This window comes from Pseudomyrmex gracilis, unplaced genomic scaffold (genome assembly GCF_002006095.1).
Source record: "Pseudomyrmex gracilis isolate BER0280 unplaced genomic scaffold, ASM200609v1 scaffold_20, whole genome shotgun sequence".
NCBI lineage: Eukaryota > Metazoa > Arthropoda > Insecta > Hymenoptera > Formicidae > Pseudomyrmex > Pseudomyrmex gracilis.
Genome location: NW_018020604.1, coordinates 205,640 through 230,807, shown reverse-complemented (window position 1 = coordinate 230,807; position 25,168 = coordinate 205,640). Strand labels below are relative to the sequence as shown.

Genomic DNA, 25,168 nt, shown 5'->3' with positions numbered 1-25,168 from the left:
ACTAACCGTCCTGATTTTACGCCTTTACTTGGCCGTGATAAAAATCCCGGCTATAAGCGTATTCTTGTAAAAGGCTCACGTTTTACACAACAGTTGCCGGGCATTAACGACTACTGTCGCACTTATCACGCCTATCCATTAACAGAACTGCCAGTACAAACTCAGAAACCGTGTTCGACCGCCCTTTATTCACCTTTGACTTTTACGGTCTCGACTTTATGAGTCGATTGAGGGAACAGGCCATCGGAAAGCAAAGAGGCGCCTTTCGGCTGGCACGATTCCGCTCTCTTTCTCTCTCTCTTTGGACCAACCGTGAATTCATATCCACAATCCATCGCCGAAAAGAACAATAAATAATTCATTTTCGCTGTTCAAAAATTTATCATAATGTCCGGAAAGTTTACGACGCGCACACAACTTGCAAATTCAAAGAAAGAGAAAGAGAGAGCATAGCTTAGTTCGAGCCATCTGAAATTCTTACATTTATGAAAATGAAGTAAAAACCTTTGTTCTCTCTTCTTTTTATTAAAAAAAAAAAAGAAAGAGAAAACCGTCTCCGATAAATTTTTCAACAAGTTTTAAAAGACTGTATGTCGAACAGCCGATATATATTTCGTCGTCGGCGCAACTTGCATAGGCAATTTTCAAGAAATCCGGCCCGATATATTTACGAGAGTGTAAACAAACTTATCACCCGCTACATGTGTACACGTGTAGGCGAGTAAAGCGGAAAATAGGAAAGACACAGGACCGGAGGTGAGAGAAACGAAAAGCACATGACAACACGCTGCTGGTGAAATTCCAACGACAGAATCGAGGAACTCTTGTTAACCGGTGCGCGCGCGCGCGCGCACACACACACACACACAAACGTAGAATAACTTGATTATCGAGTTACCTGGCTAGCGCCACCGGAATAGCGCGGGTGGAGAAGTCTGGAAGAACGGAAAACGTAGGCGGGGGTGCAACGTGTTTCACCCTTTCGATACAACATACGCTTACATTTGCGCACACGAACACAAGCAAGCCAAAATCCCCTTATATGCTCGGCCACCGCAGCAGACCCAACAATGCCGTTTCTCTCGCTCGTTCTGGTCGTCACTGATATCTGCTCGCGTGTGACATTGGTTCTCGGGAGTCACAGAGAGACCTTCAGCGAATTTCCAACAAAGGGTTAAAGCGTCACTCGAATCCCCCCGCGCGCACTATAGCTTTATCCCGACATATCAGAGCGCGTTTCGCGAATCAATGACGGTATTCATCACCTCTATGGCACGACGCCGAGCGTCACATGTGTGCTTTAAAGGTTAATGGGTTTGCAACTCATCAGGTGCTTTCGATTTGCATCGCGTGTGCAGACACATACATTCACGCACAAATTAATTACATTTAAACAATTCGAAATGTTTTATTAAGGAAAAGTAAAACATTTTCTATTTTTTTTCATTTCTTTTTTTATTCTTTTCTTTCTTTTTAAATCTTTATTTTTGCATATGTGTGTGTGTGTGTGTGTGTGTGTCTATGTGATTGAAGAATATACTTGGTGATATAGGTAAGAATATATACTTAGCTATAATACGTACTTAGCGATCGTGGAATCCAGTAAGTGTTGAACCGACTTGCACATAAATCTTTATTAATGCGTTCGTTGTTCGAAAGAAAACGGTAATAAATTCCCGGACAAAGGGAAAACGAGTTTTCCTGAAATATATATCTACCGAGCTAAAATACGCTACGGCGTCACTTTAATTTGAACGGACGCCCGGTGGAAAACCATTACACCCCGGAGGAAAACCGCCGCGTTGAAACTGGCTGCAGTTTCGTAAAGCTTAACGCACACACTACTTCCCCGTTCCGCTTGTTGTATCGGACGCCGGCGAGCTTACGTAGTAGAGAAATCCACGGCGCTTGACTTCCGTCGGTAGTTTCTCAGACCGCGGACGTATCTGAAACCGCTTCGTCCCATTTGTCATTACGTCGAAACTTTCGCGAAATTATTTCCAACCAGACCCTCGCGCGCGCGCGCGCGCGTGCCCAACTTGGAATTGATGTCGTTACCCGCGTTTGACAATTTTCGACATACATTTTTGCGCCCCTTTCGCTCGCCTTTGCTTATTATTCCGCGTGCCGAAGTCGCGCGCGACGCGAATAAAATTCGCGGCGAATCGAGGGAAAAATTTTGCGCCGCGCTGAAAGGCAAGTTGAACGCGTTTATCGGCGGCAAAGAGAGAGAGAGAGAGAGAGAGAGAGAGAGAGGCTCTGCCTCACGCTCGATTATCGGCCCTTTTGCACGACTGATCCCGTGACCCCGAGAGGGTCGTACGTGAAGAGCGGCCTCGCGTACGTGTGGAGCGCGCATACACGCCCCGGCCCCTTTGAACTTCCTGTCCCGCTAAAGCAAAAAAGAGTGAAACAACGGATGATGATAGAAGCGTTCTTCCGTCGCGTCAAGAAAAATCTCGGCAACGACGCGAGTTAGTCCGGCATCGTTGGCCACGGAGTACGGAACTGTCAACGACGAGCGCGTACATTATAGTTACATACGATCGATCTGCAGCAGCGAATTACGTTCGCGGAAGCATCGAGTCAATCGGCATTACCGTAGTGTGTTATCGCACGATCGTTTTCATGAGGCGTGCGGCGAATCGATAACCGCGGTCGTGCCGCGTTGATCGACCGCGCGATATTTTGACACGTGTACCGTAATGACGCGCGTGCATACGTGCTTGCCATTTTAAACATATATATTATACATGTATATATATATATATATATATATATATATATATATATATGCATGTATAAGCATATACTTGTATACATGAACGCGGCCAGGAAAGCCGAGAGTATCAAAAGGTGGGCGGCAGTAGGCTGAAATACTTGGCAGGAACGTGCTCCGCCAGTCTGACCGGACTACGCATCTGTGCCTCTTGTACGGATGAATTAATTATCAGTGGTGAAACGTGCGTGAATCCGAAATAAACGATCAGTGTGGTAGTGTCTATAGTGTTGATTGACAAAATTACTTATTGCGGCGAATAGATCCGTATCTCCCGGAAGAGGACGGACGAGGAAGTAGCCATGCCTAACACCTCCACCGATCTTTCGGAAGATAAGCAATCAATTTTCTATCCACTTACTTAACGATTCAGGTTTCACTTGACGACGAGCGATCCAGTCATCGCTTCCCGCGCGTCGTGCAATTTTACTGATCGTTTACGGAGTCGCGTTATTCAGCGTCGTCGTAAGCGACGAAGTGGCACTCGTCGCGAGTCAAATCGTTTTACAAGAGTGTCGTCGTGGCGAGGCGGGGTTAGTCTTTTCGCGGCGCTATTCGAGCAGTTTTAAAGGACAACTCGCGCACGAAGTTGCACACGCATCCACAAGTACATCGTAAATAACTTCCACCGAGCGCGAAAATTCCGAGGCTCTTTGCCACTCGCGCACCGAAACGAAACGCGTAATCTGGCACCCGACGACGAAGTCCCGCGGACTTCTCTACCGACGTTGTTCTCTACCGTTTGGCCCAATTTTCTCGCTTCTACGTACCGTATCGTTTCGTAATACAACTGCATTGTTAGGCGCGCGCGCGCGTCAATCGCTCGGCTAGAGCGCGAGGATTTCCAGCGGTTGAATTCTATCGACGAGAGAGTCGGGATAATTTCGATGCGTTCGCAAGCGCGACCTGATGGTTTGTTCGAAATAGCGCCAAGCGCAATTCCATATGGAATCGCACAATGGTCACTCTCTCGCTTTACCGCGTTCCCGGTTTTACAAAATGTTCATCGCGCATCGACGCGCGGTGACCAAGCCATCGCGTATCGTGTTATCAAGATTTCAACGATAATAACGATCGCATTCCATGCTCGCGTACTTGGTTACTCGATGACAAAATGGATATACATAGAGCCCAAAACGATAAAACCGCGCCGGAGTATATTAAATTTTCAGAGACGCGTCTCGACCCAGCGCTGCGCGGCCATTCTGATCACAAGGATCTCTCATAGCGAATATATCGGAAAAGCCCGAGGGAATTTATATGTATATGTTTTGATATATATATATATATATAATTTATATACACGTATATATATTTTATATACATATACACGTAGGATCTTTTGCTGGAATTTAATTACTTAAATAAAAAAAATGGTTTGTTAGAATATAATAAAAGTTTCACTAATTAAGTATTGGAAATTTATATACATAATAATTTATCAGCGATATTAAGTTTATATTGTAGCGCGGCAATCGTTTCTTCTCTTGTTGATAAATGCCGACTTTCTGTTAGCTTTTCAGCATCATATCTTTTGATCGTTACTTGTTTTGCTGTTCAAATCCCATCTATCGATAAGCAATCAATAATTCGAGCAGGAAAAGACGGAAAATATTTATCTCTAAGACGGTCGCACAATATACAAGTCGTGAGATTTCTCCGTCGTTATGTTTGAAAATACGATAAAATATGTAAAATATAATTTCCAGCTTCTATATATATATATATATCTATATTATTGTCAGCAACAAGATATTATCATTCATCTTCATTGGCAGCTTATCGCCGGAAAGAAAGAGCGAACGACATTATTGGTTATGACTTTGCACGTATACTGATAAATTTCATGAGAAAAGTTTTTCTTCTTTATTTTAATACGTGAACTATGCAATTTGTAAACTTCATAAAAACGGGAATAAGTGAACATTAACAGTTGCAAAAAAATTCAATATCTCTCCTAAGCGAGTTACCTTCCCTCGACCTGCATTTTTCTTCTCGTTCTATATAAAATAACGGAGAATGAACTTGAATGCGCACTGGCACCGCAAACACGATTCAGCGCTGAATGCGCTATTTCGGCGCATTCGCGTGTGACAACCTTATCTATCATAACGTTGCAGTTCACTAGACACACATACACACACACGCGCACACACACACACTCACTCATTCGTGGAATACCCGAAAACCGTCATGTTGGATTACCGCGCGATCGCAGTGGATATTTCCCTTGAATTAATCCCAGTTGTATTCGAATACGCCCGATATGCAACACATGCATAAGTAAACGCGTTTTGTCTGACAAACCACCTCGGGGGTTGCTTATCGGACTAACTCTCACCGCAGCATTAAACGAGATACGATAATGAATTGCGGCATTGGAATTATTTAAAACAAAAAACACTCTCGTCCATATGCACGTGTATGTGTGTGTGTATTTAATATCCGTTGCCGATAGAATTTAATAATTCACACACACACTTGATGCTTCGATATTATTTTTCGCGCTTTACCGAAATAGTCCGCTTCAAGGTAAATTATTCCAAGGATAAATTATTCCGTTATGTGCCGCGTGGCAAACAATCTTGTTCCATTCGTCTTTAATATGATTTGGCATCTCGCCAGTTTAACAGATACCAACTTTGGATTGTATGGGACTAATTAAAATTAAAGTTTAAAGAACGCGACGTTAGGAAAGACTTCGAAGATCCGGACCGGAAGTTTTCTTTTTTTTTTTTTTTTATTCTATTATTCTAAATTATGTACACTTTTTGTGTCTTAATCGTCAGCTATTACCGTAATGGGACAACGGCAATAGTGGAAAATTTATAATTACGTAACAGCTTCAGATTTTTTTAAAGAAATGATATCAACTTTAGTAAATTATTTAATGGTGTTTAATATATAACGTGTGTTTTTATGTATATGTAATATTTTATATTGCGTTTGATATTTTCAAAATGCGTATAAATTTTGCAAATTTAGTAAAAATTAAACTTTATATTGCTCCATATACACGGTAGCGTGAACCTTCTCGAAATAATGTTCGTGCCGTGCAACACGCCTTGCAATGTAGATATCGGTTCGCGGAAACTAGCATGCAGAGGCGAATTTATAGTCACCCTATATATATGTTTCGTCGCACACGTGCACGCGACGATGCGTTGTGAATTCAAAGCAGCGACAAATCGATCCGCGGCGAAAAGAAGTAGCGAGAGTCAGAGACCCTTGAAGGAAGATGGTAAAAAGGGGGAAGGGGGAGAGGAAGAGGAGAGACAGAAAGAGAGAAATGGCAAATCGTTCAAACGGGAGATCGACGATTTATCCGGATAAACAGGTCGTCCAAAAGCGATTACCGTGGCGGTAACGTCGGCCAATAGTCGGCGGGAACGTCGGTCGATCGTTCGTCCGCAAGTTGTATGGAGAGCGCCGTCATTATCGGCAATATCCGAGACAAGAGACGGGAGAGTTATTTTAAAATCGTTTTAAATCATATTCCCGAGTTGAAAACTTCTTACATAGCCGGTAAACTAAATTCAGTCGAGATGAGCTATTTTCTCGCATTTATTTTCTCTAACGCGGGGACTATCGATCATTGAGAGCGGGGATGTAATTGAGACACGCTATCGCTTTCGTTACTTTTAAGAAGGTGAATATTTTGTTGCGTCTGCGAATCCTCTCTCACGAGAAGATACATTTTGAAATTAAAGCAGGTTGCTAGGTCAGGATTAAAAAATGTATTTCGACGAGATTCGATTATTTAACGTAGAGTATTTTTCGATATATTTTTTTTGTCTCTTTTCTGTGTGTTTGTTCTTTCTCTGAAAAAACAAGATCTTCGGCTAATTTTCGTAAAGTAGAGAGTAGAGATAAGATAATACGATTAAAAGGACTCCAAGACGCAATAAACTAAAATAGAGATACAAAAGAATCGATCGAAAATAAATTTCTCATTGGCGAGTGACGCGTTTGTTGCTTACCTATGTACAAAAAGCTATCGAACTCGCGTGCGCGGACACGTGCGTCTGGCTGTTCTAACAGGTACGTGCATAACAGAGTCGGACAGAGTCGCGTTGCATAGCTCGCGCGTAAATGCGGAATCCAATGTGCGCGACTCCGTCTGTGTTACACGGCTCACACGTGTTATCCGGCTCGGTGTCGCGGACGACTGTGCAGATCGGGAGGAAAAGAGAGAGAACAGAGAAAGAGAGATTGCAGACATAACCTGTATGCAATATGCATAAAGCAGCCGGTGACGTATTTTTATGAGAGCGAACGAGAAGAACGATATTCTGGACGGACGGCGGCGCGCGATCGAACTTCGCGACCCCAAAAGCCGTTTTTACGATTTACGAGAATAAAGTCTGTTCCTGTAACGAGAAGCCCCGGTATTTTCACCGATCTGCGCGCAAGGACACTCTCGAGCTGGACAAATAACTGCCGCATTAATGTTTTATCCGCGTCAGGGGAGCTCGATAAGCTGCACAACGCGCATCTGAATTTTTCTTTACAGAGGCCGAAAACCGAACAGAAACCGCGTGTAAATTTGCGATCGAGAAGATTCAAACATTGTGGTCGAAACGTACGATACTTATTTAAATAAAAATATTGTATTACATACACCGACATTTTTTGTACATTGGCTCGCATCGGTCCTTCAACTTTCTGTGTTTGAATTTTCATGAGCTTTATGCTCATTTATTACATATATTTGTTTTATGATTATCGGTATCTCGGGATTTGATCGCGGAAAAGAAAATTTCCACCGGAACCGGCCGAGATACATTCCGGGGATCCGATAAGGATGAATGCGAATTTCGCGAACGGTAAAAGAGAAGAATCGTCTGATTGGACAAATGATTTTCTCAAAAGAAATTCCATTCGGTTCGCAGAAAAGAGAGCCCGTATGCGGGACCCGCGAAGGAAACGAAGTTGTCGACGAATCATTCCGGAAATTGCGATCTGCGCGATAAAGGCGCGAAATGCTCGAAGGAAAAAATTTCTTTTGTACTCCGGCCAAGCCTCGGACTTGGTGAACTTTGACATATTTCTTGCGCACCAGTATCTCAGCAATATACCGAATACGCGGCGATATGACAAAAACGCATTATGTAGATATACGTAATATGTAGATATACATAAGGACGATAGTCCGACGTATATACGAGTCGGCCGCAGCTGCTGTTGCTGATTAGCGAAAAACTATGTGACACGGAGACAACTTTGTGATGCAAGAAATGCGCTGTGAAACGTACGGAGGGTGAAAACTTCGAAGCACCGATGTGTGATTTTTGCACATCTTGTAATACGGAGCATCCTTCGCGATATGCGAGGTAGATAATTGGATCACTAAGTTAGAAAATAAGAAATTTAAAAAATGTAGGATATAAAAAATATATAGGGAGAGATATAAAATTATCTATATAAACTGGTAATTCATATGAAAAAAAGTTCGCATAAAGTTTGTAACAAAAAAGCGCGTAATTGTGTCCTTAATTTTAATTTTTTTTTTTTTTTTTTTTTTTTAGTTTTTCAAAGCGAATTGTCTCGAAAACAAAGTCTCTTATACGTGCATCACGTGTATCCTGGAATGTCCTTATACAATTTGCACTAACGAAATTTATATCCCGATCAGCTATAGCGGTTCGTTACAATTTCGCGACAAAAACAGGCGGAGAGAATGCGGAACACTACAGATCTCTCTCTTTTAGTAATCCCGATCGCTCGTTCTCGTCGATGTTGAACCTTCCTAATTGTCCTCCGAACTCTCTTCCCCGCCCTCCCACCCCTTCTCTTTACTCTCGTGACCTGCATGCACCCTCTCTCGTTCTCAACCTCGCTTCTGCACTACATAGCTCTCGCCTATCGATCTCGCCGATCGACCGATAATTACGTGGGAGGGTGTCTTCTTCCACAGGATTTAACGTACGCGGATGGCGGTCACAATTGGCGCAGCATAGTTTTCTCGCTGCTGGTCATCGGCTTCGTTATCGCCGGTATCGTCACAGCAATTTATCTTCTCGGGTGAGTTCGCGCGATGTTTTGCCTCCTCGACTTCGTTTCGCGCACAACACATCGTCTTTTCTTTATCATCTATTAGTGCTAATAGCGTTAGATTAGAACCTTTGTTTTGAGTCTTTGATATAATTCGAAATGCGTAGTAGTAATTACGCGTTGGGATGATAATTACAGGTACGTCGACGAGCTCCTGTATTGGAGCGGCAGGCGTCTCACGTTGGACGAGTGCCTTCACGATGACCTGACACCGCACAGGTTGTCACCGACCTGGATAACCCACGAGAAGTTCGTGTACCAAGCGGACGACGGTTCTCTCACCCTTCTGGACACTAGCAACAATGTTGTGGCTCTCTTGGTCTCTAATCACACGCTTGTACGTATATATAGATATATGTATACATACATATACACATGTACGCCATTGTATTATCTGCGCGCGCCCCGACCACGAGTAACGAACTCGCTCGGATATCCAGCGATCTGATTATCATATTCGAGAAATAGCACTTAAGAGATAACTCCGAATTAATAAGTGACGGGGTATTAATTACCAAGAGATTACGCTCTCTCTTTCTCGGATATCTGCGAGATAATCGCACAAATGGTACGTAATTTACGATCGTTAGGAATTCGTTTCTGCAACCCGCTCGCAGGTTTCTATCTATCTATCTATCTATCTATCTATCTCTCTCTCTCTCTCGGTAAAATACAAAAGCGTTTAACTTTGCGATCAGTTATGCAAACGCGTTCGTTTATTGAAACTTTGAAATCGTACAGTTTTACGTTCCGTACTTGTTTCCAATTAATCGTCGACGAATGTTAAGTATTACATTTAAAAACGCCGCGTTCAAATTCAAGCGAATTGTAATTTATTCGGAATCAATTTTATTTATGTTAATTAATTCGCCGTAACGTTCAACAAATTAATCCGAAAACTCGCGTTTGAATGACGGAAGCGCAAGAATAAAGTCGAGCGACACAAATTTTCGTGAATGGAAATATCGGAGAGTTAATGAGATGTCGAATTTTTGAAGAAGAAAAAAAAGAACAGAGAGACGCCGAGTTTCATTCGACGAAAATCATTTGTGATCCGATAATCCTCATCGGATCTGAATCACTCGGCCGAGAGATTGTTATTGCTATTAGATTTATGGGAACACACACGCACGCAAGCACACACATACACCATGGAGTTCTAAATCACCAACTATGATAGGAATATTCGCTTTAACGATGAATTGAGGTATCTTAGTTCCTTGAGTATCTAATCTGCCGATACCGAACTATTGTCGCGCTTATCCGCAATTAATTGGAGACACGAACCCCGTGTTTGCTAGATAATCACGTGCAAAGTACCCGAATCGCTGTGACATGCAAATGCCACAGGAGAAGAGAGCGTAAAACAACGTTAAAACTTTTGGAAAAACAAACCTCATTACGTAATTTGTTTCAAGTTTCTTTTGTTATGCAAATTATATTTTTATTGAAACAAAAGATTTATTATTACTCGCGTTTCATTTTCAGAGTGTTTTTCTTGTGGCAAAAAAGGTTGGTATTTTTTTCCATTTGGTTACTCGTGCAATTTTCAAGTTCTTACTGCGCACAGTAATTCATATGATATTAAATAATCAAGATATTCGTTATAATTAATGGTAAAATAAAAGAATTTGTTCGTTTTTTATTATAATAAGGTTTTTTACATTGCTAGATTGTGTTTTTATGCAGATTGCCATTCACGTTAAGGTTTTTATTCAAAACGATTTAATTGCGGAGGTCTTTTATTTTCTGAAAGGATTATAAGGATTTTTATTTATCATTATTATAAGCGTGTTATTGCGTTTTACGATAAGTTATACAGCTTGTTTAATATGTTACTTATATTTTGGAAAGGTTACATTTTGCTTTAAATTGCGTACACTTTAGAGAAGGTGATTGATGAATTGTTCAATATTCATTTGCAACGAATATTGAAAGGATAATCGTAAGAGCTTCTAATTTGGAAATATTTACATTTTTTATTCCCGCGTGACGTCGGAAACAAAAAGATAATAAAGAAGAGATAAAAATTAATAAATATTCATTGCCCTTTTGAAGAGAATAATTTTCGTCTGTGTAACGCCATAATTTAAGTTTCCCGTGAGAGATAAGTTGGATCAAAAGAATACAATAAGACATGCTTACGCGTGAAATATGCAGCTATTCCCGCAGAAAACTGCAAAAAGCACCATTTTCCAGCTTCCCTGTGGATATCTAATTGAAACAAATAGTCAAAGAATACAAACAACACGCGTTCCCACCAAGAGGCGTTTCTATATCCAGGAAGTTTATGTATATGGAATAGGAAATTCGAGTACACAATCCTCTCTATTGAAAATCGTCTTTTGTTCTACCGATCGTCGAACCGAAGTCGAGCACGCGCTCTTGCGGCGCGTTGTTAAAACGAAGACGAGACCGCATACAAAATGAAATCTGAAGCACTTGCACGAAGTTTACCTGAGGCTGCGAGGGCGAGTAGCATTGAGTAAATACGAGGTTATTCCAGATGCTGTAACGTTGCACTTCACGTTAGAGAGAATACCGTTTCTGCCTCCATCTATTTATCTATCTATTTCTCTCCCTCTTTCTTTTCCTCGAGGCACATTGATAACAAGAGATATCGACTTCGAGAATAGAATATGGATGAGTATAAACAGGAGGTGTATATACGTATATAAAATATTCTATATATATATTTTTAAAATTACTCATTATTTCGAGAGAGTAATTTCTTAAGCAACGATGTGAGAAAATTCACGATAATGTATAGAGAGGAAAAAAAAAAAGAAAAAAGTACAAAGGGAAGGAAAATGGTGCGTAAGGGTGAAAAACAAGTGATCGATCCCCTGGCAGGCGGCGAACACGAAAGAAGTGCGTGCGCGCAAAAGAAACTGGTTCACGCGAAACTGGACAAGTTCCAAATTCGCGTTCTGTTTCGTCCGCGAACCCGCCAAATGATGTATAGACGAGTGTATACAGCGCATTGATTCGATCGCGGCGTCCTCCACTAGGACACGCCGCGTTCGACCTATTCCGTCTGACTACTCTTTCGGTATCGACTACTAACCCGCAATATTCCACGTAACATCTGTACACGACGGTGTATCAATAACGTAATCACGACGGACCGATGCAACGCTATCAATTTTAAGTTAATGAAATCGGCGCGACGAAACAAAACAAAAAAAAAAAAAAAGAAAAAAACAAAATTACGAACAAACACGGACAAAACGGATTCTCTTTTCGCGAGAGAAATATATTCGCGACAAAGGAAAAAGTCTTTGTTGTACACGTACGAGAGACACGTTAAATTGCAATAATACTAAATGATATTAAAACTGAAGAGATATTAGCTTCTCCGCTTGGTACTTTTCACCAAGAAATAACGTAATTTGTGTTACACGTTACTTTACAGAGACAACTGAACGTTCAGGGCTACGAATGCAGCTCGGACTTACGTTATGTACTCTTCAGACACAATGTCAAGCCGGTAAGTAGCTTAAACGCGAAAGCCGCGAGAGAAAAGTTTTTCTTCGCGCGGCAGCTGCGTCCTAACTTTCTGATCTGTGGTTTATCGATAACGCGTGTTAGAACATGTAATACACGAGGTGGTGCAATTTAGTTGCACTTAGCGGTCTGTTGTCACTATCGAAAACTCGTTCGAGGCGCATCGCATGCTCGTCCGTTTTTATAACTTTTCTAATACAATTTATATAGACTCTCGTTCTCTCTGCAGGTCTTTCGAAATACTTTCACCGCTCATTACACCGTTTACGATGTCACAAACGAGTAAGTGTTTCATCGCTCTCTTCTAATTTTCTATAATTGTAATGTGTGCGTGCAAAAATAATTGTTTTTAAAAACTTCGTTCTCAATACGCGTTGGAAAAAAAAAAACGAACAAATTAAATGAGAATTTGATCTCTCCTTTCGCCAGTCATCACACACCTCTTCGCTTACAACCTTCGCGACGTATGCAACAGACGCGTTTGCAACACGCTATGTGGTTGGGCAACACATCCAGTCTCGTGATGGTCTCCGAGAATGACATTTATCTTAGAATGTTGCCCACCTCGACGGAAGACATTAGGCTGACTGACACCGGTGTGCCTGGAGTGATTTACAACGGCGTGCCGGATTGGTTGTATCAAGAGGAGGTGCTTCCGAGACCGCAGGCGACATGGCCCAGCCCGGACGGCTCGCATATCCTCTACGCCACGTTCAACGACACGAAAGTGACCGCGTTGCAGTTTCCCTGGTTCGGCACGCAGCTGGGCCAAGACGGCGTGAGTTCGAGTCCTCTGGGCGCGTCCAGAAGAAGCTCCTTCCCGCCATCCAGATCGATCAGGTATCCGACGCCGGGCTCGCCCAATCCAGAAGTCGAACTGTGGGTCATGGACGTCACGAATCCGAGCTCGACGAATTATAGCAACGCGGGGAACATCACGTTGCCGACGAAAATCAAGCTGAAGCCGCCGTCAGTGCTGGACGGACAGTATGTCGAATTATCGAAGAGTTTTACTGAAGTAATACCTGAACATGTGTGTGTTTCTCGATGATAATTTCAGAGAGTACTATCTGATATCCGCTGGCTGGGTCGGCGAAGACGCGTCGCAGATCGCGATAGTCTGGATGACGAGGATGCAGAACCTGTCGCTGGTGACGGCCTGTCGCGCACCCATGTGGGAATGCGAGGAGACCCACTCGGAGAGAGCGCCCGAGGGACTGTGGCTGGACGCCCAACCGCATCCTCTCTTCGCTCCGGACGGCGACAGTTTTCTACTGCTGGCCACGGTGCAGGAGGGCGATAAGGAACATTTCACGCACATAAAACACGTCACGCTCACACAGCAGAGAATAGCGGTGCTTTCTCATGGTCGTTACGAGGTAAGCGACCAGATACGGGAATTTGTGAGAACACAATTGTGGAAATAATTTGCTTTGCAGATAAATTTATAGAAATTTTTATCGCAAACATCTTCTACAAAACAATAACAGGTAAGCGAAATCTTGGCGTGGGACACCAAGGCGCATCTCGTGTACTATCTGGGCACCAGAGAGAAGAGACCAGGCCAGAGACATCTCTACGTGGTGCGCGATCCCGCCGCGGACGATCCTCGTCATTTTGAGCCGCTCTGTGTCACGTGTGATCTCGGAGAAGTTCTTTGGAGCAGTAGGCAAGTTCTGCTCTCTCTCTCTGCCCGATTAAACTGGATTCTGTTTGATCACTTCTCTCGGTCATGCAAAAGTGAACAATCGAATTGATTGCAGGTTCTATTATACGAATTGCACGCACTTTGGCGCGTCCGTCAGTCCGCCGATGAACGAGGACGAGCAGGGTTATTACGTGCTGTACTGCGAAGGTCCCGGTCTTCCACTTGCCGGCGTGCACATGATGACGTCGCACAAGATGGTTCGCGTGCTCTACGACACGAGGCTCCAGCGCGCGAACAAACTATCAGAGCTGGCACTGCCTCTCAGACGAAACTTTGAGGTGAATATCTCACTCTTGAATTCTCTCTCGATCCCGACTGATTCTGTATTGATAGTACAACCCTAAACGATCGGCAGGTGCCACTACCTCAAGGCTGGCGGGCGCAGGTGCAGCTGTTACTGCCCCCTTCGTGGCGCGAGGAGCTGAGAGACGCGGCGTTCCCGGTACTTGTCGAGGTGAACGGTCGTCCCGGCAGCGTGGCGATCACGGACAAGTTCCGGATAGACTGGGGAACGTACATGTCGAGTCACAACGACGTGGTCTACGTGAGACTTGACGTACGCGGCGCCCGAGGTCAGGGAAAGAGGGATCTGTTCAGGAGGATAGGCGGCGTCGAGGTGCAGGATCAGCTCACCGTGCTGAAGTATCTGCTGAAGACGCTCAAGTATCTGGACGTCACCAGAGTCGGCGTCTGGGGTTGGGGTTACGGCGGATACGTGACCGCAATGGTTCTCGGCAATCAGGAGAACGTTTTCAAATGCGGCGTCGCGGTGAATCCTATCGCCGATTGGATGTATTATAGTATGTAAAACTTGTATATAGCCAATGAAACGAGCGATATAAAAAGAAATCCGAGACGATAACAAAACGAGAAAATATTTTCTAATCAGCCATTTCGTTCCATTCAACGTGCATAACGTTGAGAGATTTTAGAAGATATTTTCACACTTTTTTTTTTCAACAACGACAGATTCCGCGTTTACGGAACGAGTCCTCGGCGCTCCGGCTGAGAACTACAAGGGTTACGTCGAGGCCGATCTCACTCAACGAGCGAAATTGGTACCCAGTCACAGCCTTTATCTTCTTCATGGTCTAGCTGACCTCACAGCGCCTTACACGCACGGCGTCGCCTTCGCCAAGGCTTTGTCCGAAGCGGGAGTCATCTTTAGATATCAGGTACGAGAATAGAAAGAAAATTAAATTCAACGTAAACTCTCTTTCGAGAATCTGATCGCTGAGCTAGATCTAAGATTTTGCTTTCTTTCTTGGAAACAGAGTTACGCGGACGAAGATCACGCCCTGACGGGTGTGCTCGAACACGCTTATCGTTCCATGGAGGACTTTCTTGCCGAGTGCCTCGCTCTGGATGCCTCCTAGTGCCTCAAGCCGAAGAATCCCTTAATGTCTCTAGTGCGCCTATTTCCGACACATCCAGAACGGACGTTAATACGGAGACTCGTCCTCGAGATCACGGCAGTTACACTCGTGAGCGGGAGATGATCTCCTGGGCAAAGCTCGTCTAAAGTCTGAATCCGCGGAGTAAGTCAAGGCTGCTGGTTTTTGAAAAAACGTGGCGGGGTGAGAAAAGTGGGAAACGCGAACCACGCGCAATTTGTCGTGAAATCGATATAATTCGAAAATAAGAATTCGTTTCAAAGGAAGAAAGAGAGGTAATCGAGACGCGCGTGTTTTCAAAAGCGCAGATCGAAGTATTAAAGTTTACGAAGCTTATGGATGACTCGCAAATTCGCGTCGTTCGACGTGACACCACTGAGATCGTTTTCAACAAAACAAAAAAATATTAAAAAAAAAAAATTGACGTTGAGTGTTTTGCAAAGCTCGCATTAAAAACAAAAACAAAAAAAAATAAATGATCGTGTTCCACGTTTAAAGGGCGCTCGCATAAAAAGGGCCTGAGAACTTCGTAAAGCGACTCCACGGGGGGGGGGAGGTGCGAGTTCACCGCGAATTGAATAACTCGTTCAACGTACAGAGCTTATTGGGAGTCTGCAAACTTGCACTCTTTTTTACGTCTCATTTTCCACATGGAAATTATCGAATTGAATGACACATTCGATTAACGTAATCGCGCGCAGATAAAACAAAAACAAAAAAAAAAAACAAAAAAAAACTGACTCCGTAAATCGCAATCGACACTTTTCAGGGGAGAGAGAAAGAATGTAAAAAAAAAAAAAATTAGATCTAAAAAGTCTCCGCATTTGTTCAAGGCAAAGTTTGCAAGCTTCCATCTCACGTTCTTTTTTTTTTCTTAGCCACGTCACTGGTGCCTCCTCGATTTTAAACGGGGGAAAAAAAAAAAAAAGTATCTACGCCTATGCGGTGACGTTCGTCCAAAGGCATCGACATACATAATACCATTATATATAGAATCGGACGGCTAACACTGTAAGTTTTGTGTTGTACAGCTTGGCGCCTAGTTCTATGTATCATAATGTTATAACGCGTAAGAAATTGTTCTCACTTCGGACCCTCGTGTAATTCCCAATCTCTCTCACCCGTTCCTCATCCATCTTCCCCCTATATCCCCTCTTTGAATTTTGAATATTTGTACATAATGTACGTATACACATGAATGTTCTTTCGCGCGAGGCTCTTTCGACGAGATAAAAATGGAGGATGAGAACAAAATATATCATAAATGTGTGTTTCAAATTCGAATTTGTCGACAAAACAAAAAAATAACATATTTATCACAGAAGAGTGATCTCAGATCTCGTCGAAGGTGCTGCCCCAAACCTCATTGTACATCCCTCTTACACACTGGTCGATCCCGAATGGATGAACGAATATGCTATAACCAGGCGATAAACTCACGATCGTCGCAACTAGCTGTCGATCATCGATCAGGCGCGATCGACATTGAGATTCTCGAGCACTTGTTCGCTTTCGTTAAGCACTTGTTACAAGTGGGACAGCCGAAGACGAGAGAAATATGACGATTATCTGCAACACACATGACTGACTTCGCTGTTTGTTTCGAAAGCAAGTGCTCGAGAATCTCATGGATTGGGCTCGTAATCGTCTCGAAAATATCTGCGACAAGTGTTGACATTTTTTTACACTATATTTTATACGTAATAACAAAAATCGGAAATGCGAAAGTTTCGAGAATATTATTACCTTGCAGAATTTGGCGTCAAAATTTTCTTAGAGAGAGAGAGAGAGTGTGTGTATGTGTGTGTGTGTGTGTGTGTGTAATGTTACAAACTTGAAACTTTTCTAGTAGATCCTTTTAGTGATATAAATAAAACATGAATTTTTCCGAATCTATATTGATTAATTTTGTGCTAAACATAATGTGAGAGATACTATCAAAAAAAATAAAATAAAATAAAAACCTGCAGATAATGTTCGAGACCACGTCAATCTAATTTCTAGTCGTTGTGTGAAATAAAAAAAAAAAAATGTTAATTTGTAAGTTCGTCAATGTTTAATTAGGAAACCGGCGTGCTCCGGACGAGGAAGTGTCGCACGTCGCCATGTGTATGCTGCATGACCAGCAGCCCTTAAATGCCGACAATCAAGGCTAGTGCAACCAATCAAACGATAATAAATAGAGAAACGGAGAGAAAAGAAAAACCTACTTAACCTATAAAATAATTTTAATGAATACTCGTTGAATGATCGTTGTGGGGATTCATGCGTGTTATATATAAACCCGTATCGCAAAGAGCCAGTATATTGTCCACCCTATTGCGGCCAAAGAGAGAGCCTCGCGAGAGCAATTCTCTCGCGTGAGTAGAGTGCGAAGGTCTGTTAAAAGTCGAGATGACGTGTTCGCTATCGGCTGTAGAAAGTACAAAAATGTGTAACGCGTAATGGAGGCTTCGAGAAAAATTTTTTCCTTCACTCGCATACATGTTTTAAATCTTCGTAAAAAATAAAAATTATCTTCTTTCGTCAGTTTTTGACAGTCAATATTAGAAAGAGAGAGAGAGAGAGAAAGAAATATTTAAAATAAATGTTTTAATTAACACAACGAAGTGTGCAATAAAAATTTTTCTCTTCTGTTTAACAAGGTTCCTCCGTTTCGCGATAACAGAATAGTCGTTCGTAGTGTAACAAAATGTTCGTTGTCAACAAAATACATTATATCGCTTTTATTTAATCCCAAATGAATAATGCGTAACGCGCGAGCGATCGAGACGCGAATTTGTTAGCGATCCGAGAAAAAGGAAAAAGGGAATGAATGAGCGACTGATTGAGATGACGACTTGGTGAGGGGTGAGAATTATAGGGAAAAGGACGGGACGAAGAGGAGACGAAAAAGAAACGGAAGTAGAGCGAATGGGGAGCGAGAGAGCGAAAGTGTGTGTGTGTGTGTGTGCAAAAAAAAATCACAATCAATTATTAAATATAAAACGGCAGAAAGTGTGCGGCAGATTATTAAAACGTAAGCATAGGGCATCGAAGAAAAAAAAACTTATCACAAAGGCAGGCACGCAACAAGCATGCGAATTATGATGAATTAATCGCAAAACAAACAAACTTCGGTAGCAGCGCATAAGGGTATCTTACAGCTTTTGGTAATTGTATTATCGCCGCTAGGCTAATTGAGAAAAAAAGGCAAAGAAAATTATACACACATTATAGGCATATGCAACAAATACATATACACAACGTACAGATTTACACGTATACACGCAACATATTAAGAGAAACAGATAATTCATATGGAACTCGATGAAGATCGGGCCCGTGCGAACGCGCACAAATAATAAAATTCACGTGAATTACAGTAGCGGTATCGGTCGCGCAGGTCAATCATCGATTGTCAAATAAATAAACGCGTTAACAACCGCGGAAAATTTTGATAAAAATCAAATTGCACGTACATCCGTATCGATCTTTCGCGAAAGAAATAGCCACTTGTTTAAAAACCAAAAAAAAAAAAAAAAAATTATCGTTCCTGATGTAAATATAGAAGAAACGTTTTATTTCAATTTTTCGAATAACTTTGGAAGTTTTCTTTGCATCGCGCGAATATCGAGAAAAGTGTATGCATAGAAAATTTCCATTCCAAAATCCGATTGTGTTTGACGATCGGTCTTGCTCGTGACAGACAACAAATTGACCTCTTGACGACGAGTGTGATGGTTTTTTTTTGTTTTTTTTTGTTTTCCAACGATCTGTAGCTTCGAACGAGTCCCTGTGTCCGTTCAGAATTTATATTCGACTGTCTCGAGAGAAAGATTGTTGTTGTTGTTGTTTATTTTAATGTCTATTTTATCGCGAAATGCTTGATATGCATTCCATGGGAGTCACAGATGTCGTTTTCGGACTGTCCGATCGATTCTCTCGCCTTTCATTCGTAGCGTGAAACGGGCACGAAAGTTATTTCTACTCGATTTTTCGCGATATTCGCACGGACCTGCACCGAAAAAATGTCCACGAAATCGGCCAATTAATTAATGTAAAAAAGAGAAATGATACTAATTCTATAAAGATTTAGAATTAAAGGGTTTTTTTACGTCTGTTAGAAAAAGTTAATTCACTTTTGCGTTATCGTTTAATAAATGACGGAGTTCATTCCAGTTATAGTATTTTTATAAACGTGAAAAAAATACGTATATTCTATTATTTTCATTCAATTTAGAAAATTTTTATACACCAGTTGTATTATATATATTTTTCTTTTCAATCTGAATTTCCGTTTTTCTTCGATTCGATAGTTTGATTGAAGAAATCGCGGAAAGCGATTGCAGTTAAATTCAGTTATGGATTGACCCCGATTTCGCGGATATCATTCAAGTTATCTTTCACATAACATCTACGAGATAATCATGTTATTAAGATTCTGCGTTTTTTAATATCAGCGAAGCTCGGCCCGGACATCGGGCGGATATAAAGTGTTTTCAATAAACTGTTACATTATCTGAAGTATACTTTAAATTTTTTCTCAGTATCTCGTATCCCCGGACTGACAGCTTTTGATAACGTTGCAAAGGAGGAAGATCAAGAAATAGAAATGTTACAAACTTAGAAAAATATGGGTCTTCGTCGGAGAATAAAAAGAAAAAACATTATTTCTTCACGAAATTCAAAAAAGAAAACCTCTCACAAACGTGAAATTATTAATTATACAGAGAAACGGTAAAAATGTTTTTATTAAAATGTTATATCATAAACAAAATAATAAACAGGTTAAAATTTGTTTGCACGCAATGAAATTTTATCAAAAAATATCTATTTGATAGTATTTGTTAATTCTCTGAAATCTATTTTTCACAAATTGTATGTTTAAGATTGCACGAGCACCCGTACGAGACGCGTTCAAAGAATCGAATAAAAACGAATCTTGTTTCACCGAGACAGTCACTCGGCAGCGTTATATATCTGGGCACATTTCGCAAAAGTCCGCAGCTTGTAATTCTAGAAGACAGCAATGAAAGCTTTCCGGACGTGATTGAAAACCGAATGCATAAAAGCGAGAATAATATGCCGCTTGAAGTAACGTACATTTGTAATTTTTAACACTGTTTTATTTTACACATATATTTTATACATATACATATATTATACATATATTTATATTTATATATTTTATACACTATACATATTTATTTATATATTTACATATTTTGAGTTATGAGAAAAACTTGATACAACGATTCTCTCTCAGAATTCCAATATTAAATAATTCCAATATTAAATAATTTCTTATCAAATATACGAAAGTCCTCAATCTTTTCAGAAAAAGAGAACGTATATATTTTAAATATAATCCCGGCTGTCTATCTTATAAGGTAAATACGTCTTCGTGAGAAAATTCTTTGAAAAGGAAGACACCGCCTCGATCTCCGCCTTGCCCTTCCGCAATATACTCATCTGCTTCGATATAGCGTCGTTTACGTAAGGTCGGGCTTCGATGGATTTCAATCTCGTGAGATCGGTCTCGGTAAGCGGGAGTGTCTTCGCTCCTAAGGCGATCAATTCCGAGGGATGAATTCCGAGCCAGCGCACGTTAGAACAAACCAAGCTCCCGTTGCCTTTACAAAAAGTAGATGAACCAAAGCTGCGGAAAATAATTATTATAATTAACTCAGGTAATGAAAGAATATATATATCCCATAAATAAGATCTTCTTAACACGACAAATTTATAAATAATAAATTAGCAGTTTTATTTGTTTACACATGTGTGTTGTCAAAAACAAAAATTATATAATAGCAATAAAATTTCAATTTACCGATACAATAGCATAATGTCCACGCCGTAAGGACCCGCGTCTACGATCGCGTAAACCGGAAGATCCATTTTTTCGGACAGCATCTTGACCAGCATCCTCGTGGCCGTATCCGGATAGCCCTTTCCCGTTACGAGGATGCAGTTGAGAACGCTCGGACACTTTTCCTCGAGCAACAGTTGGAAAACCGCGTCCTTCTCCACGATCAGGACAAAGTCGGCTTTCGCGCGTATGGAAGTTATGTTCAAAATCTGCGGAATCTGCGCGCCTCCCGGCACTGTGCAATCGATAATTTTACCGTCGACTAATATCATAGTCATGTTTCCCGCCACCAATCCTTTAGCGGTTGCCAGCAGTTCTGGAAAGAATTGATTATTGATTACTCTGTTTTTTGCGTGATTTGATGTTTCGATAATTAACTCACTCAAATCCCACGGCGCGCATTCCAACAACCTAGCTACGTCGATCAATGCGCGATCTACATATGCCTGATTAGGCACCAGATTTTCGGTCTCCTCGGTCTTCAAATTATAGTAAAACGCTCGTCGGGTTTTGGTTCTGTTTGTTAGCAACAATCTATGAGCTTCGGCCATTATCATCATCATCAGAATAAATTTTCTCCTGCTTCTTATCGCGAAATCAGTTGTTTTTTCCGATGTTTGATGATTGCTTTGATTTTCTTTCTCCTGACCTTCGACACAGTCAGGGAGCGAAGAATCGTAATACGACGTCGTATCTTGCTGAGAAAAGCAGGTATGAGGCAAAAAATCGTAGTAAGAAATCGTGTCTTGCTGAGTATCGCCCGAGCATTCGGGATTGTTTTCCTCACGCAAGCTGAATTTTGCAACATCGCTCCCGTTGAAATACGAAACATATGGCAATTGTCCACTAGCTATTTGTTTTATTATTTTCAGCGCGACAGCTTCTATGCGCTCGATTAAAGTTTTCCTAGTAAGCGCATCTCGTAATTAAATCAATAAATTCGATAGAATTTTATGACTTGCTAAATTTTTATTTTTGTAGATAACGAGAAATTAAGATTAAATAATCATTTAAAACTGTTTGAACATTATATTCTACCTGAGTTCTGAATCGTCGATTATCGGTATATCGACACGCTTTTCTGAACTTAGACATTTATCAGCCGTCGATGCGACTGTTGGTTGAAATGTTTTATTCGCTTTCGACATTTTTTGTTTAAATTAAAAGGTACATAAACAAATACACGTTACAGTAAAACTCGCACTGTTATTCTTTTGCATGTACTTTTATCAATGCTATGTATTAACGCTATATATTACCTTCTTCCGCCATATTCATTCGAGAGAAAGAAAGGTTAGACTTACTAGCTGATGGAAAGAGATGCCTTGAGATCTGCGCAAGCGCAGGCTCGCAAACTGTGATGGCGGAAAAAATCAACTAGAGCATTTTATTCTCGACGACAACAGGCTTTGGTGTGCGAGAAGTTTATTTCTGAATAATTGTATTGTTTAATCTCTTGATGAGACACATTTGTTCCCAGAAAAATAAACACCAATATTAATAAGAAGAAAATCATTTATTATATTCATATATATTATTTAATTAGAGACACGAATAATATATATACTTTTTTGAATAGAGAATGTGAAATTATAGTTCTCCTGTTATCCAGTAGATGACTTTAGTTTAGCGGAAAATATATCTTTGTATGCGCAGAGATCGAAGGCATGTCGATATCGATGATAAAATTTGACATACTAAGTCATTAAATGAATTTGACAAATATATATTTTTTTAATAAATAAATAAATACATACATATATACATATATCTGTTAAGTTTATCTAATGATTTTTATATATTAATTTAACACAAATTGTGTGTGTGAGAGTATTCACAAACGTTATCGTTAATTAATCAAAAAGACAGATAAGCGTTTCATAAACCGATAAAACACACATTCATTCATACACATAAATATTTATCAATTTTGTATATATGTTATATACAAAAAGCGCAAAATAACTTTTCACAAAGAGAAATTGTAGTTTCATTAATTCCGCTGATAAGAAATACATCAAATATTGAAATTGATTTTTATCTTTCTCATCACGATAACTTTTGCATCACAATAACTAACGCTCGCATGAAAAGCGCCTATCGTGTTTGGCTCCACACTTGTACATCGAACGATCTATGTATATGTGGTAGCCCCGTGGCGACTGAAACGAACAATCATTAAGAATCGGAAGACGAATGGGAGAGAACAGCGGAGAAATACGGATTTCTTCTTTCAGTTGTCGAAATGAATGTTAAGCGACGAGTTAAAAGGCGCGATGGCAGATAGAAATCTATTACCTATCCGAGGCCGACATTCTCACAGCAATAAACATATTAAGTCTCGAGCCGCGGGGCGAAGTATTGGCTTACGTGAACCTATCCCGAACCCGTGGCCCGAGTAGACATTAGTTTTTCTCTTCGATCACATTCATATCGAAGTGGCGAATCTGAAGAGAGCCAGGACACCCCGCTGCGCATTTGTAAGCACCGACCATTGAACGACGGCGCGCTACTGTACGCGCTAAAGACACTTCAGAGACTTATTGTGAGCACGGAACCCCTTACTGCAAAACGTTCGATTGTAACGAAATTCGGCGCGGATTTGTCGTCGTTCTGCTGCAATACCGCCCAGGCAAAAAAATCTAACCGCGACAAATTAGCCGCTCGCGAGTGAAAGACGAGATGCGTATTGAGGATAAAAAAAAAACAAGTCGTAGACAAATTTTATATCTATATACGAATAATATTGAATGTTATGTAATACACCCAGTATTGAACGTGTGCTAAAACATATTCAAAAAATTACGATAGATTTGTAGAAAGATTGTGCAAAGATCCTGTGTATTCGTTGCACTAACAAAATCGGAAATGACGGAGTGCGTCCTGAATAGCACCTCCTATTCGCACAAATTTTTCTGCGACGCGCTCCGGTATACAAACGTGTTTGCAAACGAACAATAAACACACTAACGAATGATTATTCACTCATAAGGGACGAGTGTGCGGAGGCGGACAGATAATAACGACGTAAATTAATTGCTTGAGAATCACTGCGGTAATCATTGCGAACAAGTATTGCGGACAATATATTGATAAAAACTTGCGCGAGAAGAGACGCAATCTGTCGTGCTGACGAAAATGAAACACCACCTTACAGTTCCGGAGCCTCTTAGATGCTCATAACGGGTTCATTCATGAAAAAATAATATACAGACGCGGCGAGCGCATGCTCGGTTTCGCATTAAAGACAAGGCTATTACAAAGGGGGATAGTGTTACATTGTGCAACGAGCACAACGGTGAAGAAACACCCTTAAGAATAGCCTCTCTCCAACCCTCAAATAGCCCGTATATGGCCAACACGCGCGTCCTCAAAATGTCAGTTGAAGACGCGCTGAAGAAGGTTTAACAACGAAGAATCGCGTCGTCTCTTCACGAAAATCTCGATGTACTTTGCTACATGACGATAATCCCTTCTGCATACGCGAGCACGAAGAAAAAACTGGGCGTTTGATCTTCGAAAAAAAAAAATGACGGATGCAAACGTGTTCTGTGTGTTACGGGAAATCTTCCCCCACGTCATACTCTGTCAAAAAATTCTTGACTTCCGGTTGATCAAAAACCACAAGAAATATGAGCGAAATCGCGCGCGATAATCTTCTCGGCTCGAAATAGCCCGTTTCCCGTGATTTGAATTCGAGCGAAACTAAATATACTCGCGACTAAATCGCCGAGGAAAACGTCAAACGTGAAAAAAAACCTGTCGCATGTCAACTAGCTTTCTCTGATCGGGGTCGGAGGGTTTTGTAATTCGATATTCGGCATTCAACTTGAATCGAGTAAGATCGCGTAAACGCCTATGCGCAGCGAATC

General features: G+C 41.2%; 2 protein-coding genes across 8 annotated transcripts in view; one reads left to right on the top strand and one right to left on the bottom strand.

Annotated features, from left to right (window-relative positions):
* LOC109851737 (inactive dipeptidyl peptidase 10) overlaps positions 1-19,268 on the top strand; it is a 63,588-nt gene extending 44,320 nt beyond the window's left edge. For 5 of the 7 annotated variants that reach the window (XM_020422100.1, XM_020422099.1, XM_020422102.1 and 2 more), the window contains 11 exons: positions 8,697-8,803; positions 8,972-9,170; positions 12,249-12,323; positions 12,570-12,622; positions 12,770-13,327; positions 13,401-13,719; positions 13,831-14,009; positions 14,104-14,326; positions 14,404-14,848; positions 15,018-15,223; positions 15,323-19,268. In XM_020422100.1, coding sequence (XP_020277689.1) covers positions 8,697-8,803; positions 8,972-9,170; positions 12,249-12,323; positions 12,570-12,622; positions 12,770-13,327; positions 13,401-13,719; positions 13,831-14,009; positions 14,104-14,326; positions 14,404-14,848; positions 15,018-15,223; positions 15,323-15,424 — 2,466 coding nt within the window. In that variant the 3' untranslated portion in view covers positions 15,425-19,268. Of the gene's footprint in view, positions 1-2,499; positions 2,605-2,663; positions 2,703-2,835; positions 3,113-8,694; positions 8,804-8,971; positions 9,171-12,248; positions 12,324-12,569; positions 12,623-12,769; positions 13,328-13,400; positions 13,720-13,830; positions 14,010-14,103; positions 14,327-14,403; positions 14,849-15,017; positions 15,224-15,322 lie in introns of those variants that run through there. The other 2 variants (XM_020422103.1, XM_020422104.1) reach the window with 2 other exon arrangements.
* A 1,514-nt stretch (positions 19,269-20,782) lies between these two features.
* Positions 20,783-22,604, bottom strand: LOC109851738 (meiotic recombination protein W68). The gene is made up of 4 exons (XM_020422105.1): positions 22,335-22,604; positions 21,679-22,202; positions 21,258-21,612; positions 20,783-21,083 (listed from the first exon to the last, which is right to left on the bottom strand). Exons 1-4 carry the CDS (start codon positions 22,442-22,444, stop codon positions 20,783-20,785), a joined length of 1,290 nt encoding a protein of 429 aa, XP_020277694.1. The 5' UTR covers positions 22,445-22,604.
* Between the last annotated feature and the right edge of the window lie 2,564 nt (positions 22,605-25,168).